General features: G+C 36.1%; 2 protein-coding genes across 2 annotated transcripts in view; both read left to right on the forward strand.

Moving 5' to 3' along the window:
• LOC124371365 (mucin-4-like) overlaps window positions 1-15,656 on the forward strand; it is a 39,193-nt gene extending 23,537 nt beyond the window's left edge. Inside the window, exons 3-8 of the mRNA XM_046829695.1 lie at window positions 639-4,558; window positions 5,945-6,039; window positions 6,670-6,797; window positions 9,494-9,698; window positions 9,909-10,062; window positions 11,130-15,656. Coding sequence (XP_046685651.1) covers window positions 639-4,558; window positions 5,945-6,039; window positions 6,670-6,797; window positions 9,494-9,698; window positions 9,909-10,062; window positions 11,130-11,902 — 5,275 coding nt within the window. The 3' untranslated portion in view covers window positions 11,903-15,656. The remainder of the gene's footprint in view (window positions 1-638; window positions 4,559-5,944; window positions 6,040-6,669; window positions 6,798-9,493; window positions 9,699-9,908; window positions 10,063-11,129) is intronic.
• A 6,517-nt stretch (window positions 15,657-22,173) lies between these two features.
• On the forward strand, window positions 22,174-22,674 carry LOC124371363. Its single transcript, XM_046829693.1, has one exon. It carries the CDS (start codon window positions 22,174-22,176, stop codon window positions 22,672-22,674), a length of 501 nt encoding a protein of 166 aa, XP_046685649.1.
• Window positions 22,675-23,241: the final 567 nt, after the last annotated feature.

The raw sequence follows: 23,241 nt of genomic DNA on the forward strand, positions 1-23,241 counted from the left end.
TCTAAAGGATAAAAAGGTTTTACAGTAGTGTTTGCTCCTCCTATAATAGAACAAATTCATTTCTGTCCGCGAGATATGTCGAAAACATATTAATTTATGCACCTAATAATTGCATGAAACTTCATTTCTACATAGGAAATACTTATTCGATGGTGGCGCATTGATGGACTTTGGTAAGCGTTAGCGAATAACGTTGCACTGGTCTTATGTGTAATCATAATGTCAACGAGAGAATAAGTAGAATGAATAAGTTTGTAAACAAACCGAATCAATCATATGACAATATTTTAACGAGGAATAACTATATTTTTATATAGTACAACTATTTTATTTATCCTTAGATAAGTAAATTTATGAATAATATAGATTACAAGAAACATCGGAATGTATATTTTAAAAGCCGGTGACAGTATTTGATTTCAGCCCACTCCTGTTGCCCTCCTTAGTTCATCGGCACTGTTATTACTTTAAAACTTAAGTAATTTCACAAACCGTAAATATATATATAGTGGTAAGATAATCCCGAAAAAGAATTCCTATGTAGGAAATTTTTGCTCCAACTTCTCATTTGTTCTAAATGCCCTGAATTATTACTCTTATTATGAAGTTAACGCCATAAATTAATCCTCTGATTACAGGTCAAGTTTTGAAGCCTCAGAACCCACTTCGATTAATGGAAATAGATCTTCTGAACCCAATGAGACTGATGTCAATGCAGAGGCAGAACACACATCACCAGAGATGCCAGAGTCTGCGAACCAGTCCATCCGTGATAGATTCACTTTACGTAATCTCTTGACTTCATTGTCTATTGTGCTTCACGCTATCCAACTGATTCTATCACCGATTATCCACCGTTTGAATACTGCTCAGAATAAAAGTTCTGAATCCAGTTCGACATTTCAGAACCAAGATTCCGATGAGGATAACACTAATACTGACCCAGATCTTACCTCTCAGGCAAATGTGGCTCCAGAGACTAAAAAAGCAACAGTACATGATGAAGCAGACAATCAAGCCTCTGATAAAATTGAGACTTCAGATACACCAGAAATTAGACTACACTATAATGTTAAGAATCAAACCTCTGAACCAGGTATGTCCCCTCAGAGTCAAAGACCCCCAGAGCATGATGAGACTAAAAATCAAATCTCTAACTCAAGTGTGGCTCCTGAGAGTCAAACACCAGTGCAAGATGATGCTGACAATCAAACCACTGAGGTAGGTGTGGTTGCTCAGAGTCAAGAAACACCAATGCATGTTGAGGCTGAGAATCAAACCTCTGAGTCAAGTGTAGCTCCTGTGAGTCAAACACCAGTGCAAGATGATGCTGACAATCAAACCTCTGAGGTAGGTGAGGTTGCTGAGCGTCAAGAAACACCAGTTCATGATGAGGCTGAGAATCAAATCTCTAACTCAAGTGTGGCTCCTGAGAGTCAAACACCAGTGCAAGATGATGCTGACAATCGAACCTCTGAGGTAGGTGTGGTTGCTCAGAGTCAAGAAACACCAATGCATGTTGAGGCTGAGAATCAAACCTCTGAGTCAAGTGTAGCTCCTGTGAGTCAAACACCAGTGCAAGATGATGCTGACAATCAAACCTCTGAGGTAGGTGAGGTTGCTGAGCGTCAAGAAACACCAATGCATGTTGAGGCTGAGAATCAAACCTCTGAGCCAGGTTTAGCTCCTGTGAGTCAAACACCAGTGCAAGATGATGCTGACAATCAAACCTCTGAGGTAGGTGTGGTTGCTCAGAGTCAAGAAACACCAATGCATGTTGAGGCTGAGAATCAAACCTCTGAGTCAAGTGTAGCTCCTGTGAGTCAAACACCAGTGCAAGATGATGCTGACAATCAAACCTCTGAGGTAGGTGTGGTTGCTCAGAGTCAAGAAACACCAATGCATGTTGAGGCTGAGAATCAAACCTCTGAGTCAAGTGTAGCTCCTGTGAGTCAAACACCAGTGCAAGATGATGCTGACAATCAAACCTCTGAGGTAGGTGAGGTTGCTGAGCGTCAAGAAACACCAGTTCATGATGAGGCTGAGAATCAAATCTCTAACTCAAGTGTGGCTCCTGAGAGTCAAACACCAGTGCAAGATGATGCTGACAATCGAACCTCTGAGGTAGGTGTGGTTGCTCAGAGTCAAGAAACACCAATGCATGTTGAGGCTGAGAATCAAACCTCTGAGTCAAGTGTAGCTCCTGTGAGTCAAACACCAGTGCAAGATGATGCTGACAATCAAACCTCTGAGGTAGGTGAGGTTGCTGAGCGTCAAGAAACACCAGTTCATGATGAGGCTGAGAATCAAACCTCTGAGCCAGGTTTAGCTCCTGTGAGTCAAACACCAGTGCAAGATGATGCTGACAATCAAACCTCTGAGGTAGGTGTGGTTGCTCAGAGTCAAGAAACACCAATGCATGTTGAGGCTGAGAATCAAACCTCTGAGTCAAGTGTAGCTCCTGTGAGTCAAACACCAGTGCAAGATGATGCTGACAATCAAACCTCTGAGGTAGGTGAGGTTGCTCAGAGTCATGAAACACCAATGCATGTTGAGGCTGAGAATCAAACCTCTGAGCCCGGTTTAGCTCCTGTGAGTCAAACACCAGTGCAAGATGATGCTGACAATCAAACCTTTGAGGTAGGTGAGGTTGCTGAGCGTCAAGAAACACCAATGCATGTTGAGACTGAGAATCATACCTCTGAGCCAGGTTTAGCCCCTGAGAATCAAGCAACACCAGTACATAATGAGTCTGAGATTCTAACCTCTGAGCCAGGTGTGACTGCTGAGAGTCAAGAAACATCAGTGCATGATGATACTGACAATAAATCATCTCAATCAGTTGTGACACCAGAGATTCAAAAAGCAAGATTGCATGATGAAGCAGACGATCAAGCCTCTGATAAAATTGAGACTTCAGATACACCAGAAATTAGACTACACTATAATGTTAAGAATCAAACATCTGAACCAGGTATGTCCCCTCAGAGTCAAAGGCCCCCAGAGCATGATGAGACTAAAAATCAAATCTCTGAGCAACGCGTGGTTGCTGAGAGTCATGAAACACCAATGAATGATGAGGCTGAGAATCAAATCTCTAACTCAAGTGTGGCTCCTGAGAGTCAAACACCAGTGCAAGATGATGCTGACAATCAAACCTTTGAGGTAGGTGTGGTTGCTCAGAGTCAAGAAACACCAATGCATGTTGAGGCTGAGAATCAAACCTCTGAGCCAGGTTTAGCTCCTGTAAGTCAAACACCAGTGCAAGATGATGCTGACAATCAAACCTTTGAGGTAGGTGAGGTTGCTGAGCGTCAAGAAACACCAATGCATGTTGAGGCTGAGAATCATACCACTGAGCCAGGTTTAGCTCCTGAGAATCAAGCAACATCAGTACATAATGAGTCTGAGAGTCTAACCTCTGAGCCAGGTGTGGCTGCTGAGAGTCTAGAAACATCAGTGCATGATGATACTGACAATACAACCTCTCAGTCAGTTGTGACTCCAGAGATTCAAAAAGCAAGATTGCATGATGAAGCAGACGATCAAGCCTCCGATAAAATTGAGACTTCTGATACACCAGAAATTAGACTACACTATAATGTTAAGAATCAAACCTCTGAACCAGGTATGTCTCCTCAGAGTCAAAGACCTCCAGAGCATGATGAGGCTAAAATTCAAATCTCTGAGCAACGCGTGGTTGCTGAGAATCATGAAACACCAGTGCATGTTGAGGCTGAGAATCATATCTCTGAGCCAGGTTTAGCTCCTGAGAGTCAAACACCAGTGCAAGATGATGCTGGCAACCAAACCTCTGAGGTAGGTGTGGTTGCTGAGAGTCAAGAAACACCAATGCATGATGAGGCTGAGAATAAAACCTCTGAGCCAGATTTAGCTCCTGAGAGTCAAGAAACACCAGTACAAGATAATGCTGACAATCAAGCCTCTGATAAAATTGTGACTTCTGATACACCAGAAATTACACTACACGATAAGGATGAGATTCAAACCTATAAACAAAGTGTGATTTCTGAGACACCAGAATCTGTACTTCATGATACGTTTAAGAACCAAACCTCTGAGCCATGTATGGCCACTGAGAGTAAAAAACAACCAGTGCAAGATGATGCTGACAATCAAACCACTGAGCCAGGTGTGGCTCCAGTGAGTCCAGAAGCACCAGTACATAAAGAATCTGAGATTCTAACTTCTGAGCCAGGTGTGGCTGCTGAGAGTCAAGAAACATCAGTGCATGATGATACTGAGAATAAAACCTCTCAATCAGTTGTGACTCCAGAGATTCAAAAAGCAACAGTGCATGATGAAGCAGACGATCAAGAAACATCAGTACGTGGTGAGGGTGAAAATCAATTCTCTGAGCAAATTGTAACTTCCGATACACCAGAAACAACACTACATGAACAGATTGAGAATCAAACCTCTGATAAAAATGTTACTTCTGATATACTCCAAACTACACTACATTATAATGCTAAGAATCAACCCAATGAGCAAAGGCAAATCAAAACTCTTATCACTTCTGAAGCGACAATGCAAGGTAATTTAGAAAATAAAAAAAATCACTACAGTATATAAATCATTATATACTAGCGAGACCAATTTTTACCTTATTTTAAATTTGACTATTAACTCTTCCAAAAGAATTTGCTACACCTACGTTTGGGTCTCTTCATAATCCAGTATCAGAACCTTCTGATACTTTTAAGAATCAAAAACTGAATCCCGCCTGGTATGACTTTAAATGTATAAACTTCTCTTCTATCTCTAATTTTTCAGTATGTGCTTTAAGGCCAACATCTGATACTATAATCTCTAAACCAATTTTATCTCTCCATCCTCCAATCTTAAAATCTTGTCCAACAACTATGATTCTAACTATTTCTATTTAAATAGTATCTCTAATTCCTATTCCTTCTTTGCGCTTATGCTAACCGAGAAATCTCCAGAAACTATTTTAAACCCAGTCATCGGAATATAAATTCTGTCAGTTTAATGACATCTACCTGACCCCAGGTAAGCGCTATTTGTGTGGTTAATTCCATTAATATGACAGCAATAATAACGATAGTTTCTAGTAATCCAATAACATTTAAATGGTAAGCAACTAACTATTCTAAAAAATCATGTTCTGTGTTGTGTTGTGTTTTATAGATTATCTATGCCATACATAGATTTCTGTAATTTTAACTTTGTTTTAATCAGATCATTTATTTAAAATACCAACACAGCATGATAAATGTGTTACAATAAAATATGTTAATGGTTAATAATAATTTATTACAATGTTTTTATTTATTCTCCAACCTGCATGTTTTTAATGGAGGTATAAAAAACGAGTGTTATTTTCGATACCGGTCGTTTATATTTAGATATCTTAGTATCCCCGGCTTTGTCCCTTCAAAAACTTTTGTTTGAGTATTACTCGATGAGTTTTTCCTTTAAATCTTTTGAGCCTTCCCACTAAACGTTGGAGACGCCAGTAATTTTGTTACACATAAAATTATCTTTTATTATTCTTGCTAAATGTCATTTGACAGTTTCCAAAAGTTAATTAGGGAGAAGCTTTGGACTACTAGTTATTGTCGTGAAATGTATAATTTAATCATTGTACCACGCAAATCAGCTTATATTACTGTGATATTAAGAAACTGAAGCTTACAAAATGCTGGATCTAACTTTCACAATATATGCTACCCAATGTGACGTCAATAACTGTCAAAACTACAGTAGGTACACTTCACGTGTCGATCTTGCAGATATAATATTGAAACAATAACAGTTTTGTTAGTTTCGTTTTTATAAACTGTGAGTAAAATACAATACTTAATAATTAAATGTATGTATTAACAAGAGTTATATAGTGATATAATTTGGAAAAGTAAAAGACATACATTGTTTATTGATTTTTGTTTTTTCTTGTTAGAGGACAGAATGTACGTCGATCCTGCAGAGTACATTTTCAGCCACAGAGAACTACACGATTGCATCCTTACTGTAGGCAAAGCTGGATACAAACTTGTAAGTATATAATGTAAGAATTTCATCATGCTTTTCTTAAGAAAAACTTTACAGTTAATTTTTAGTCCCACACAAATCTTACTTTTTATAAACATTCCTAGCTCACCGGAATCAGGAATCCTACTTTCTAACCTCTGTAATCCGGCGCTTAATACAAATCAACAACGATCCTAATTCTAATAAAAATAAATACTCACTCATAATTCAACGTGGTTTATACCGTTTCATAAAGATGCGTTAAAAATTAAAGCGATATTCGTGATGCTACGTAGATAGATTACATTTACACACTGCAATAGATTATAAATCTAGCTAAAAATAATCATAGAAATGGTTCAAAACGTAAAATTTTAAATACGTGGAAAATTATTTAAGAAAAAACTTAGTTTATATACCATCATTTTGTTCCACATAATATGGAACAGACACAATACAATATTATAATATGCATAACACATGAGCAAACTATTTTTATATGTTTTAGTATTACGTAACAAGGCATTATAATTATTAAGAACTATGTCAAATAACACTATCCGTAATATGCCAAATTAAATCACTTAACTCCAATTGAAAATTGATTATCAGTTTTTACATGTTGCAAAGGTGTGATAACTCTTTATTTTACAGGAAAAAATAAGTGCAGTGAAATGTCATCTTAAAGCCTCGAGTTCAGTGTTAAGAGACCTTTTGACAGATTCTACCACTGAGGTATCCATCAGCCAAGTCAGCCCTGAAGTCTTCAAGCTGCTATTGTCGTGAGAATTGATTAAACTTAGCTAATTCGTGTTATTAATATCACATTATTAGTTATTTTATTTTATGTTAAACTAGCTGTTACCCGCGGCTTTGCACGCAATATTTAGAGCCGGTCCTTATATTACTTAGTAAAAGTAATTATGATGTAATATGATGGGAGTCCTATACAAATTTTAAAACGTAAGTATGCATACATCAGGTAGATATTATTAAAGTTTATAGTAAATAGTATCAGAGTTTAACTTAATTATTATATCATGTTTGGCACGTGTAGTAGCATTTCTGGTTCTAATTAATTATATACATAAAACGCCACAGCTGAACCTGGCTTGTCATCCCGATCAAGAAAACACAAATCTCGGATCACATAGGTCTCGGAAACCTACTTCGGTCAAAAAGCGTACATTTCCAGTCCTTGTCATATATTTCAGGTTTAAGATATTTCCAGTACCATAGTAGAGTTTGCCTTGTTGTTCTGACGAAGAATATATATATATCATATATATATATATATATATATATATATATATATATATATATATATATATATATATATATATATATGACCGAGATGCCTACTTCAGATCGTTTAAATTCACTTACCTACTATTTCACAGTTGAGCTTGCCATATTGCCTCGATCAAAATACTATATACGTTCGATTATCTAGTTGTCGGAAATCTATTTTGGTCCAAATCGTGTTGTCGTAGTTAAGTTTGCCTTGTCCTGATGAAGAAAATACACACATAAGTAGGACTGAAAAGCCTATTACGACCTAGGGGGAAGTCCTACCTATTTATGTACTTTCGGTTTAAGAGGAAAATCCTTATTAAGGTTATGCAACATTCCAAAATAATCATTATTGAAGTTTTGCGTTACACTTGTTTTTTGGACTGTAGCCAGGGAAAGAATGAATCGTTGAGGCATGTTAGTATTCATTTCTCTGTTTTTCCATAAGCCATTGTTAAAATGTAATATCATAATGTCAAGGAAGCCCACCAGTTTAAAGTAACTTACGTGAAAACATTCATAACTTTGTTCATTAAGTTTAGTTTTATAATAGTATTTAATGCATTAGATGATTTTACTTCGTCACTGGCCCAACCTGGAGTGTTTTATTCATGCTATATTTACTATCTGCATTACACTACCGATCAAGCACTGTTTACTTATTGGTGATAAAATTTAAATGTAAACAAATGTTTCAGAAAGTTTGTCGAACCATAGCTGTCAACAGCTGTTTAGTGCTAGTTTAATTTGAATCATGAAACGTAAAATCTACAATTTTTTCTGAATTCCAAAATATTCCAGGTAACTTTTCTTAACTTTTTCTTCGTAAAAACCTTCCTCGGATTTCAATGGACATTTTACAAAAAAATTAACCGAATTGGTCCAGCCGTTCTCGAGATTTGCGCTTACCAACACATTTTGCTATTCATTTTTATTTATAAGATTTAAATCCATCACTGGCGCAATCTGGAGTAAAAATTGATATATTAACTTCATATTTACTATCTAATCTGTATTATGATCAATCACTGTTTACTTAATATTTCATCATATTTAAATGTAAACAGATGTTTCAGCCAATTTTTGGACATAAAACTGAAGGTTAAACAGCTGTTTAGTGCCAGTTTAATTTGGATTATGAAACGTAAAAACTACATTTTTTTAATTTAAAAATTTTCAAGGTAACTTTTCTTACATTTTGCTTAATAAAAACCTTCCATGGATTTCAATGAACATTTTAGAAAAGGAATTAACCGAATTGGTCCAGTCGTTCCCGTGATTAGCGATTAATAACGCATTTTGTGATTCATTTTTATTTATAAGATTAGACGATGGAAGATTTGGATGGGTATAACATGACTGAGATTTGCAAAATAGAAAGATTGCGTTTGAGAATCTAGAATCAGGTTCGGTTCTCAGATGCATTAATTACCTTGTATATTTTACAATGAAGGGCACACAGTAGATGTTTCTCTTCAGTGTCTGCGGACTGTGTACGGAATGTACATTTCAGTTTTGTGTGCGCTATGCGTTTAAACTTGGCTCTGTTTTAGTTAACTTCTTCAGCACGTCACCTATTGTTCATATAAAAACACTTTTTATTATTTGTTTATTTAATTAAATCTGTTAACTTATATATTAAATTCTATTCATCCACATCTGAGGACTTTATACAATCTATTACAGTATCCTAGAAAGTTTTCTAAAATCTGTCTCTCCAAAACTCAATTTTCACACGGCACTGAAAACCTTATGATTTTCAATTATATCCGGAATATGTAATTGAATTGAATTACAGCAACAGATTTCAAATATCTGTTTTATCTTCAGCTAACACCTTGTCTCAAGTTTCATGTTAACTAGGAGGGTGTTGGTGTAAGAAGGTTAAGGGACATATACGTAAGATTAAATTTGAGGCATGAAGGCATGTGAACACAGAATGGTGAAACTGTGAATGTTGAAACTGATCCTTTCCCAATATCCAGGGATAGGACAGGGTGAATAAAATATCATTTTAGGCAATACGATGAGGTCGATAGTTTCGTTACTCCAGCAGCAAATAAATTTCCCCCAGAAAGGTTGTATTACGTTGAATATTAGGGGTTATTTTAATTCTTTAATTTTAAATATAGAATTAAAATCAAACCAAATTATTAAAATGGTTAACTAAAGTGGTGTGTTCCAGTTATGTGTATGGGGGGAAATTGCCGACTTTGGATCAAGACACGGCGGCGCAATTGGCTTTGGCTGCTAACTTCTTCAATATTCGACCCTTGGTGACCAAAGCCTGCAAACGGATACTGCTGAGCAGTCCAGAAAGTGTTTTCCCAGCATTGTGGTGTGTCGCTTATGGCTTACCTTGCCAATCGTTCGAGCGTCATATAATCAATGTAATTAAGACTTTTAATACACCGAAAATTATTTTTAAGAAATCGTGTATATCAGAACTAATGATACTTGATATCAGAACTAAAGATCGTTGACATTCGTTCGATGAATGTTTGCTGTTGGAGTAGTATTAATTGGTGATTCACTTATAGATTGTTACAATATTCTTTAAGTAGAGAAACAATAAAAAAGTTTCTAAATCTTCTTTCCAGATAGTCCAAGAGGAAACACAAGCAATATTGATGTCTAAACAGTTTATGGACCTAGATGTAAAGTGTTTGGAATTCATCGTTCGACAGGAAAGATTGTCCGTGACAGAGTTTGAGCTATGGAAAGCTCTCATCCAATGGGCGCAGCATAAAAAAGGTGCTTATTTTAAAACGGTCTTATTAGTTAACTTTCTTGTGTTTGTTAGTTTTGTAAAATATACATTTTTTATTTATTTATTTTTTTTGTTTGTAAAGGATCAAAGTTTGTTTCATCTCCAAAAGGAATTCTGCATTATTTAATTCCTGATAATGCAGTATATATTATCAATTTTCAGTCCTCTAAGACTTAGCAACAGTCTATAATGACGCCAATCTTTATTTTAGCCCTACAATAAGGAAGTAAAACACTTACGGACTTACTTTTTAAAGATAAAATAAAGTATATACAAACGTCTTTTATATTTTAATTGGTTATGAAGAAAAACATTCCAAACTTGTTTGTACTGTATCGTTTGAATATTCAAAATGTACACAGTTTATTGTATTATTCAATACTAAAAGAGTACATCACACTTTACGAGAATAAGTAACAAGCATTGTAAAGCATATATACACATACCTTTAAAATATTTATCATCTCCCACATGAACAACAAAAATATAACAGCGTAAAAGTTATTGAAATTTTTCTGGAGTCAAATTTAAGGTTGTTGCAGTAGATCTTAAGTTCAAAACATGACATTTAAAACAAGTGATTAACCTAGTCAATATCAGATTTTACTCAAACGTTATTGCCAAGTTAAAGAGGTTGTTGGTTGAGGAATTTTCTAAGAGTAACTATGGAAATTTTAAATTGACCATCACAGGCTGAGCTAAAACCTTTCAAAATTATTTAACTTCTTCAAATCATGCAAACCCTGATCTGGATCAGATCTTAGAATTTATGTGAGAAACGCCTGTTTTGTAAGATTTGTCAGTAGACCCTAACTTTAAAGCTGAAAACGATGTCATTGGTTGAATAAGTTACAACGGCTAGAATAAAATATATTTTTAAGAAAAGGTTGTTCAAAAGAATTTAGTAGGGATCAGCCATAGCCCGAAACCATGAATCATTTAGTAAAAACTGGTTTTTCACATTAAAATTTGTACTATAAGATCAATGGCGAAATTACTTCGCTAGTTCTAAATAGTCAATTACTTTCTAATTCAAGTTACCTGTTTCCAGCCTTTGCCGAATCAGATAAAACTCTACGAGAACTTCTGCAGACAGTCATGCCAGATGTTCGCCTTGCCACTTTTGATGTATATGATATCGTTAAGGAAGTGACACCATACATGATCCTCACTTCGGACGAAGTTATTGAATTGCTGACTTTCATTTGCAGTAATCAACCCATGAAGTCTCCTTTGCTGTGCAGTATCCGGGAAACAAGAAATGTATCTAAATCACGCCAAAGTAATTTGAACGATGTTGTACATGTGCACAGTAGATACTACGTATTTAAAAGTAACCCAGTAATCTTGGGCTACAGAGTCTTAAAACTACCAGAATATCACGCAAGATCCAGTTTCATGCTAGACACTAATCAGGAAGTTCAGATTGATACGTTCGCAGTACAGAACAGGTCGGTTATGAGTTTGGGTAAAAGAATGACCTACGAACTTATCTGTAATATAACTGTAGACACATTAAAGGACAACTCATGTAAAAGGACTTGTCATATTGTTATGAGAGGGAAGGCAATTGGAGGCAGACTCAGTTCCTATTCTATAAGGTTGGATAATGGAGGGCCACTGATACTGAAACCTTGTTACAAATACAAATTTACTCTGGAATTCAATTCCCCTCACCCTGTCTACAGACTGGTAGATTCTCAATTCAGAGACGTAACACTGACAAAAATCAATCACACCATTCAATCCAGTTGTATTAGAGTCCGACACAGTACCTCACTACATGTTCGTAAAATTGGTTGCTTTCTAAGAATGCAAATTTGAGGTTTTCTCATATATCATTCCTTGCATTTTTATTGATTTAAAGCTATAATAGATTTCCATATATTAAACTTTGAAATTGATTAATTTTTGTCCAAATAAATCATGAGAACTAACACGGTTAGGGATTTTCATATGGATTATAAGCCACTGTAGTTGTCCTTGTTATACAAAACAGGGAGGAAATGGATAACAATCCTAACTGGCAGTGCAAGTTCCCCTATTGCTTGAAATCATAATACTGTGTTCTCATTTCTTCAGTTTATTGTACCATTGGTTTATTAATTACTTAAGCTCGTTAAGCTTTTTTAAGCTATTCCTTGAGTTCGCAGCTCACTTTTCCTTGTTGCCTGAGCTATCATATTTCAATGCATATTTCCAATTGGGTGTCCAACAACGAATTTGCAGTCTCGTTTCCAAATTGCTCAATTTTGTAGGTAACGCTCGTTTTCCACCGGTTGTACAAGATTCCTTCTTAAGCAATCAATTTTCGTCCTTATGGCTTGAGCTTCAAGTGCCATAACAATTCTCATTCCTGTATTAGTTCACTTTTCAATATTTAACCTCGTAGAGCTTTATTTCAAATTGCTTGAGATCACAGTGCTCGATTCTCCCCTTATTATTTCACATTATCATTGTCATATTGCTTGAGCAAGCAGCGGCCGCTTACCATAGTTAGAGTTCGTATGTTTCTGGAATGTTTAATCTTGCAGTTCACGTTGTTCTATTGTATAGGTCCTATTGGCAATCCTAGCTACGCTCGTTTGCAAAGCTTGTTTCTCTGTTGATAAGATCGAAGCACTCGTTTTCTCATTGATTGACTTTAATGTAACTTACTTATACCAGTTTCTGTACAGCTACAAATCGCAGTACTCATTTTCCTATTGATAAGACTCGCAGAACATACATATTCAGAAGATTATTTTAAAAATAAACAGTTCGAGAGTGGTCTTTTCCGATCAGTTCGGCCCACAGTACTAGTACTCTAATTGTATGTTTTGCCCTATTTGATTGAGCTCGCAGAACATGTTGCTCTATTGCTTAAACTCGCGGTATGTGTTGACTGACGTATTGCTTGAGCTCGCGGTATGTGTTGACTGACGTATTGCTTGAGCTCGCGGTATGTGTTGACTGACGTATTGCTTGAGCTCGCGGTACGTGTTTCCCTATTGCTTGAGCTCGCGGTACGTGTTGCCCTATTGCTTGAGCTCGCGGTACGTGTTGCCCTATTGCTTGAGCTCGCTGTATGTGTTTCCCTATTGCTCGAGATATCAGTTTGAGTTTCTATATTGCTTGAGCTCGCGGTACGTGTTTCCCTATTGCTTGAGCTCGCGATATGTGTTTCCCTATTGCTTGAGGTAGCAGTATGAGTTTCTATATTGCTTGAGCTCGCGGTACGTGTTTCCCTATTGCTTGAGTTCGCGGTATGATTATCCCTATTGCTTGAGATAGCAGTTTGAGTTTCTATATTGCTTGAGCTCGCGATACGTGTTTCCCTATTGCCTGAGCTCTCGGTATGTGTCGTAGTGTCACCTATTGCTTGAACTTGCGGTTTTTGTTGCCCTGTTTCTTGAGCTCCCAATGCTGAATTCCTTATTGCTTGAACATACAGTTTGCGTTTCCCTGTTTTATACGCTCGCAGTCCTGTTTTTTTTTTTTTTTTTTTTTTTTTTTTTTTTTTTTTTTTTTTTTTTACGTACGTATAATATTTATTACTACGTTAGCAATTCGAACATTGCATTGTAATAAGCGTTAAATATTCCACTCGCCCTTCATCTAAATCACACTCGTACATACATTTATTTCAGCTATTCGAAGTTTCACTCTGGCACCCGGTGGTCTCCCAGTGGTGTACAATGAACTTGTTTGTACTGTAAAATGCATTAGCAACTAGCGTTGTGTACAGATGAGATTTAAATGCTTTTAGCATTGAGCCACTTATAATCGAACATTGCATTCTTTGGACAAACTGAACTCCTGCCTGTGAAGGCAAACGTTCATGTATACTACCTTCCTTTGTCTTTTAGTTTTATTCAATCATATTTTATTTAAACATGTTTAATTCAATAACATGGTATCTATTCGAAGGGTAATTTTTAAACATAGGGGTTGGAACTTATGGTTTATATTTTACTTAGCTCACGTGTCTCATATTCACATTGTTTGAACTTGCAAAACTTGATTGAGCTCGTACTACTCGATTCCTTGTTGCTTGAGCTCGCAGTGGGCGTTGCCCTTATGCTTGAGCTCGCGATGCTATATTGTCGTCTCATATTCACCTTGTTTGAACTTGCAATACTTAATTAAGCTCGCACTACTCGATTCCGTGTTGCTTGAGTTCGCAATGCTATTTTGCTGTCTCATATTCCCATTGCTTGAACCTGCAACACTTGATTGAGCTCGCACTTCTCGATTCCTTTTTGCTTGAGCTTGCAGTGGGCGTTGCCCTTATGCCTGAGCTCGCAATGCTATTTTGTCGTCTCATATTCACCTTGTTTAACTTGCAATACTTAATTAAGCTTGCACTACTCGATTCCGTGTTGCTTGAGTTCGCAATGCTATTTTGCTGTCTCATATTCCCATTGCTTGAACTTGCAACACTTGATTGAGCTCGCACTTCTCGATTCCTTTTTGCTTGGCTTGCAGTGGGCGTTGCCCTTATGCCTGAGCTCGCAATGCTATTTTGTCGTCTCATATTCACCTTGTTTGAACTTGCAATACTTAATTAAGCTCGCACTACTCGATTCCGTGTTGCTTGAGTTCGCAATGCTATTTTGCTGTCTCATATTCCCATTGCTTGAACTTGCAACACTTGATTGAGCTCGCACTTCTCGATTCCTTTTTGCTTGAGCTTGCAGTGGGCGTTGCCCTTATGCCTGAGCTCGCAATGCTATTTTGTCGTCTCATATTCACATTACTTGAACTTGCAATACTTGATTGAACTCGCACTACTCGATTCCTTGTTGCTTGAGCTTGCAATGCTATTTTGTCTATTGTTTCAAATCGCAGCGCTCTTTTTACAAGTGAGCTTGCAGTGCTAATTTTTCCATTAAAGGAACTCACAGTAAATATATATTTAAAGAGTAATTTTAAAACACAAGAAATAGAAGTTATTGTTTCCATTTTACTGTAGCTCGTACGTCTCATATTCACTTTGCTAGAACTTTTCATGCTTGTTTCCTTTTAGATTCACCTCGCAGTGCTGGGTTCTTTGTTGGTTGAGTTCGTAGGGGGCGTTGCCCTTTTGCTTGAGCTCGCAATGCTATTTTATCTATTGTTTGAAATCGCAGCGCTCTTTTACCGCGTGAGCTAGCAGTGCTAGTTCTCCCATTGATAGAACTCGCAACATATATATACTTAAAGAGTGATTTTATAACACAGGTATAGAAGTATTGTGTTGACATTTTTCAGTGATGACTGCTATTATTGCGCTAAACGGATTATAGTTAAGGTTCATACTACAAAGGTTAAAATAAATATGTAATATTTATTTTAAGCTATACATTTATGTTGCTTCAATTCAGCTTCTTGTTGAGGAATATTCTAAATGTATTGTTAGTTTTCACTAAAATTTATACTTTAATTGTATAACTTTTTATTACCTGAAACTATGCGAAGGAAGTGTACATACATGTATTAAGTACAGTGAGTGAGTGAAATTATAATTAATTGGACTTTCTTTATTATAATTTCTTAGTTTAATGCAAATGTAATAAATTGTTATGTTAATGTTTAATAAATATTTTATTTTATCTTCTACGATAATTTTAAATTTGTATTATAGATTTTTTTCACATAACATATTAAATTTGATTGTTTCGACATCTCCTCCTTTATTGTGCAATTTTATTAAAATCCTTCGTGTAAAATATAAAAGTATAGAAATCAGAAGTAGACAGCTAACACTGTTATAAATATAGATATAGACACACACATTTATATTACTAAGGCAACTCTTGTGTATTGGTGTACACAATTAATATGTACGAGATGGTCCTTTGTTTGAAGTTTATTTTTGATAATTAAAGGATTGTGAAGGAAATAGGATTTTGCGGACATTTCCTTCCGGAATCCATCTTTCAGTTAAAAATCAGAAACACATCGTTTCGAGATTTGGAATATGATCTCTTCCTCAGGTGAATAATTTACCTAGCAAATAACTATAATCTAGGTAAACCATACCAGAGCGTTGTGATAATCATAATTCAGAAATTCCAACAACCATGCTGAGTGTCACCTCCATGCACACTTGCTTTCAAACATCCACATAACAAAAACAAAACACTAATTATTAAAAATGAACTAAATAATACAGGTATAATAGGTCTTCACTAAAACAAACACACACACACACACACACACACACACACACACACACACACACACACACACACACACACACACACACACACACACACACACACACACACACACACACGATAATGCACATGTATGATAATGTGATAATGCACGTACGTGTGTGTGTGTGTGTGTGTGTGTGTGTGTGTGTGTGTGTGTGTGTGTGTGTGTGTGTGTGTGTGAATAATCAAACAAATAAATAAATATATATATGTATATATATATATATATATATATATATATATATATATATATATATACATACATTATATAACATATAACTATGGGAAACGTCCGAAATCCTATTACCCTTTCAAGCCATCCATCGTCAGTAACAAATTTTAAACAAAGATTTCAGTGAAATTTTTACTTGTGTTGATATTTTAACTTTCACAGCTGACTGGCAACCCAAGACTCTCGCTTTGTATTTTTGTCTAAATGGAGAGTCCATATGTACAGTACAGCACTGTCGCTTCGAGCGAGAGATTCAGCGAGTAATGATGACAATAAGCAATGATCATCTCTTTGAATGGTTACTTTGTAATAGTCAGCATGGTTCCAATCGCTTTCTTTGTTTACACTAGCGTGTATTAGACTTTTGTTAATAAAATGCCAAGATGTAGTAGTAACAAAAATTTAAAAGTACAAAATACTTTTAATTTGCTCATTGGGAAGGTTACATAATCTTTCGTTTCTTAAAAATGAAATTTTTATTCGTTGAACTATCAACTAATGATAAACTATATACTAATAACACGTCTTAATATTGTTTCTAGCAAAATTTCCTGAGTCAAATTAACATTCAACCCTTTCGCGGTGGTTTATAGGAAGTTATGAGATAACCCTTTTAGTTTACTCTATACAATATTTTAATAAAATGTTTGTAAAACTATATGTACGAGTACACAACCAAAGTAACGAAATATAACTGTTTTTCTAATGCTATTTTAATTAAACTATTTAAACTTTATTATTTTATATTATAGAACATTATATTTTTATACAAATAATTATACATAATTGTAATAAAAAATAATTAAGTAAATTTTGAGCTCATATACAAATAATCTCTAGAGATTCTTGCAAACTACAAAAGCCTCTACTACCAGACAACGTCCAAGTGTTGTTCTAAACAGTATTGCTCTTGAAACGCCAAAATAAAGAATTGAATTGTTAAAATTTTTCACTTAAATCTATCTATTGTTAACTGATTTTAGTTTCTAGTTCTGCAGCTATGAGCTGGAAATTTAAATAAATTGAGGCTATTAAACACAAAATCAGTACAATGATCAATTAATACATATAGCAGTGTTAAGACGCTATCCGACTGAAAATATTCTCTGCAACTTACTCGCGCTCCGTACTTCAGACTAACATGTGGAACAAAAATTATTTTAAAATACTGAATAAAACAAAACCCAGAACACTATGGCATATTTCTTCCCCCTGAGAGTCTCGTGATAAACAACATCAAATGTCTAACTTGAATTAAAAAAAGAGACAAGTTGTGCTCGTTTGCCTCAACAGAAGCCACAACTTTTTAAAAAAAAAGTACCAGCGTAAATTGGGGAGAGATCATTATGAAAATGTTGATTTGATGGAGGAGTTGAACAAGGAAGTTAAGCTAGGAAGGAAAACACATTCTTTGATGAATGAAGAAGTATTTAAAACTGTCGAAATTGTTTGAGGTCCTGTAATATTGTACAATAGTTTTACCGTCTTCGGATACGCTTAAAAGAAGATTATAGTGAATCTTAGTCAAGCAAATCTAATTTAAAATATCCTAGTCTTTGAAAATGAAGAGGGGTTGCCCCATATGCATTTTTGTTTTGGGTTTCGAGTTAGACTGGTGTCCATAAAAGAGGTACCGACATAGCTTGCAAACAATGGTCTCTATAGTTTGTAGCTCATTCGTTGACTTCACAACCCATAGACTCGACAGAGAAGAGAAAGACAGGCTCACACTAAGTGTGTGGAGAACCAGTATTGATAGAAGCGTGCCGGGTCAAACTACCTAGCTCCGCCTCAAACAACGTGTCGTTTATTAGTTTTTGAGCATAAATCCTCTGCTCGTTGTCAAGTAATCGTAACTTATGAGCGACGCTTTTGGCGTACGAGTCCAAGTGATCTTTCTGTTTAACGTCTGCCAACTGTTTGCCAACACTATAGATGGTCTGGTCGCTAGGGGACAGATGTTTGGAAAGTTTGAAGGAGTAATTCCCACTTGGCGACGAGTTCCGCTGGGCTTCTTCTTGTCTGGACTCTGTCTCAGTGAGATCATCTGGTGTGGCTTTAGTTCCCAGTTCATTCTGAAATAATACAAACCTTATATATGAATGGTACTAGATTTTTATTATAGCTTTAACAATATTGCAAATTAGGGTTTCAATCATTTAATTAATCCATTTAATACCACCGATGAATTATTGGTGTCATTGGTTGATCCCCAGAGTGTTATAAAACACATATGTCTATATTTAATAGACGCATCTTATAACATACCGGACCATACTTAGTACACTCTTTTATATAACATACCTGTGTTAAAAGTTTAATTAGGTTGTTTAGTTATTTTTATATAATGATTTTATTTTTATTTATTATAAGATTATAAAATGTGATACAATTTCAAACGATCATGCTATTGTTCTTATCAGCCAATTCTGCCTGCAGAGCGGAATTGCGTAGTTTACTTGAATGTAGTAGCCTGCAGGAGGTAGGGGGAGGGTTAGTATGGGTAGGTGTCAGGCGATGACCCATCGGAAATACAGACGATTAGACCAGCCATCAGCTCCTCTTGCCTCGCAGATCGTTTTGTACCTTAAGGTGTCACTGTTATTTTTTGTGTCGGTGAGCCGTTGAAGTTTTCTGCTAGCTTGTTGTTGATTCATTTGAATATTCTGATAAACTCAGATGTATTGGGCTACCTGAGTGAAGTTTGAGGTAAGTTGTATGATATGATAATCATCATCATCACTATTTATGATAATTTTCAACTATGGCACATTATAAATTATACGTACTGTAACAATACATTTTAGTTATGTTAATATCCGTGTCAAAAATTATCTTAGTACGCTAAGTTGAATCTTATTTTCAGTTACTAAACTTGTTAATATAGGCTATACTTAATCGTCTGTACCTAAGGGAGCGATATTATAATAACCAAATGAAATTCTTTCAGAGACTATTTTGTATAAACAACGTTTAACTTTTTAAATAAATGTAATGCTTATAAAAACTACATTTTAACCACTTTTTGAAATTTAACAAATTTCAGTTTTTGAAATAAGTCAGTCAGAAAGCCCATATGGGGCTGAGTTGAGGAAGAGAGCTAAAATTAAATCTTGCCGCGACAGCTGCGACCAGTAGTAGTGAACGATACTGTGAGTGCCAGGTTTGAGGTTATGTTACTCTGCACATTGCATGATGTCGTTGTTCAATTCGTAAGTAGTTTTAACACTTAATTTTAACATTTAGATTCCAGAACTACCTTAAAAAGTTAGATAAAGAGCTAATTTATAGTAATATATCAGTAGATAAGGTAAACTACTTTTATAACACAGGTCTAGTGTGACGTAAACATTGATGTAGAAAAATGTCGACAATGGGCGTAATCGGTTACATGGTCATGGTTGTCCTCCTCCGTAGACTAATGGTTATAGTCTCGGCTCTCTAACCGAGAGATCACGGGTTCAAATCCCGGGGAGGTCCAATCAGGCATAGACACGATTGATAGTGTACTTTGTAAATCAAAAATACCAGTGTAATAAAATATCAGTGTACATCGAAGCCAGCATAGCTTAAAGCTGAGGCTTAAAAAAGAATTTAAAAAAAATGGTCATGGTTACAGGTGTTGTCGACAAATGTCGACAGTGAGCGCAGACGGGTACGTGTTGGTATCTGTCATTACATCTATGTTTTTTCGTTTTAGGCTGACCATAGAACAAATAACTTCTTTGTTAGAAGACACAACTGACGTTGTGAAGGCTACAATATTCATGGAGCCTCCAGTCAACGCGCTGCAGAGCGATGGAGATAGTGACGATGAGGACCCTTCGGGAAACATAAATACACTTTCCGGCAACCAACTAAGGGCTGGGGCAAAGCTCGTTTGTGAGGAGATAACCGAAAATGGAATTGAAAACTTTAGGTATGGGGACAACTCTGACACATACGATGAAGATTTTGTACCAGGTACACCAGAAAAAATCCATCTCGCTTTAGTTTTTTGAGTCAGAAACGAGTTTTTTTTCAGTCTACACAACGAAAGTTTTCACAAAGATATTGACATACCTGTAAATCTACAAAAACAAGCAGATAGAGGCAACAAAGAGGATTCTACTTAAAAAATAAGTTTTGATATGACAAATAAAGATTCTCAGCCAAGTACAAGCACTGAAACTTTGTCCAAATAATGTTCTCAGAGAACATGGCTGTAAGCCACGTTGTGGTAGTAAAAAGAGGAAAGTTGAGGATAGTAAAACAAAGAATAGGAAAATAAAAGCATCCACTCAATAAGACAGCGTCAAAAACCATAAGTCAGCCAGGAAATGGGAAAAGAAAGACATACCAAACAAATCACGGGTAGAGTTCGAACGTTCCAGATACCTACAACAAGACTTTACTCCTGTTGATATGTTTGCGTTTTTTTTTCGATGAAGAAGTTCTTGACTTCATAGTCGAATGTACAAATGAATTTGCAGTTGAGAATGGAAACGATAGTTTTACTACGACAAAAGAAGAAATTCGACTATTTGGGATTCTTTTTCTGTCCTGATATTGCGTCGTGTCAAGAACAAGAATGTATTGGGAACTAGCTAACGAAGTACATAACAACGCTGTTTCAAAAGCCATTAGCAGGAATAGATTTGAGGAAATAATGATATACTTCCACTTTTGTAAAAACGGTCAACTTGAAAGTGGAGATCGCTTTGGGAAAATTAGACCAGTTTGGAGTATGCTAAATGAACGCTGGCTAAAATTGTTTACAGATGATATTTACTTATCTGTTGACGAATCCATGGTACCCTAATACGGAAGACATGGAGCAAAGCAGCATATCCACGGAAAACCGATTCGCTTTGGATATAAAGTTTTGGGTTCCCGCAACAAGACTAGGCTACATCGTTCAAGGAGAGCTGTATCAAGGCAAAAGTTCCGGAACATCAGTCTCAGGATTAGGCGTTAGAGGATCAGTGGTTATTGATCTCATAACAGAATTGCCCAAAGACAGGAACTACTGTTTATTCTTCGATAATTTTTTTACTTCGTTCCGTCTGTTGGAGGCGTTGAAAAAGGAAGGCCACGAGGGAACTGGTACAGTAAGAGCTGACAGAGTGGAGAAAGCTCCGCTTCCAGAACCAAAAACCGTAAAAAAAGAAGAACGATGCTCATACCACCAACTTAGTGACCAAGAAACTAAAATCACTCTTGTCCGCTACAATGACAACAGTGTGTTCACTATCGCATCTACTGTTGCAGGAGTTGAGCCTCTTGGCAAAGCGAAGCGGTGGTCAAATGAACATAAAAACATATTTATGTGGATCAACCTGCCTGTATTGTCTTGTACAACACGTATATGGGCGGCGTTGTTCGTTTGGATGAAAACATTTCCACATACCGCATCAATATCAGATCAAAAAAATTGTATTGGCCAATGATATCATACTCAGTGTATCGATGAACAATGCTTGGCTTATTTATCGAATGACCATTAAAGGCAAGGAAGAGAAGTTGGATTTCCTTTCTTTTACAAGGTATGTAGTCCATCTTACATCGATTCAGCTCATGTTTCCGGAAAAGGTTGGTCCGATGACTCAAATGCAGGAGTGGCGGCCCCATTGTCCAAAGGCGAGCGACTTATTTTTCTACACGCAGGAGGAGAAATGGGCTTCGTGAAAAACTGTTTCACAATGTGGAGAGCCAACTTAAAAACAGGAGATTGTCACGGCAATGTGAACGGCAAGATGTATTTTAAATGGCTGATGGAAACATTAATTCCAAATTTACCTCCTCGGACTGTTGTGGTTATTGACAATGCATCGTATCACAATGTCCAAGTAGATAAGTGCCCAACTTCGAAGAACACTAAATCAGAAGTGCAAGATTGGCTGATACAGAAGAATATTGCATTCTCATCGTCATCACTCAAGGTGGAGCTCTATGAGTTGATTAGGCAACACAAACCGGCGCACATTCGCTATCAAATTGACGAGATTATGAGAGAACATGGACACGACATCCTTAGGCTCCCTCCATATCATCCCGAACTCAATGCCATAGAGCTAATCTGGGCTGATGTAAAAAACTGGGTTGCAGCTCACAATGTGACTTTTAACATACATGATGTTGAGCGCCTTGTGAACCAGAAGTTTGAAACCATAACTGAAACGGACTGGAAAAAAAATATGTGAAAATGTGAAGAAAATGGAAGAGAAGTTCATAGGAGTTCAAAGTCAACTGGAAGATACCATTGAATCTTTTGTTATCGATCTTGGTGCAGAGTCCAGTGAAGAGGACAACAGTGACTTTTCTGAAGATGACATTGAAGACGGGAATTTGTCAGGGATCGAAGAGTTGATTTAAATGTTTATTTCCAATCTACACCCATTATTGTTTATGGACAATGAGGAGGACAATACAGGGTGGTTATAAATTATTGTACACATTTTAAGATTGAATAAATAAATAACCAATCAACTTAAAAACATGGGAATTGTTTTATTAAATTGTAAATTTAAAACAGTTTTATATACTGACTGAAAATTAATAATTGTAAACATTACAATAATTATAAAAAGTAGTTATAAAAAGAAAGTAAAAATGTTACTTAAACTGTGGGTGTAAGGTATGATTCTTCTTAATGACGTGTGTTGTGACATAGTCAGCTGGTCAACAATGGATCTTTCCACACCAGCTGTTAATTACAGTTGACTAAACAAACACTAAACTAACCTCAGTATCAAAATGGCTAGTGTGCA

Source organism: Homalodisca vitripennis, unplaced genomic scaffold (assembly GCF_021130785.1).
Source record: "Homalodisca vitripennis isolate AUS2020 unplaced genomic scaffold, UT_GWSS_2.1 ScUCBcl_1272;HRSCAF=4685, whole genome shotgun sequence".
In the NCBI taxonomy this organism is placed as follows: Eukaryota; Metazoa; Arthropoda; class Insecta; order Hemiptera; family Cicadellidae; genus Homalodisca; species Homalodisca vitripennis.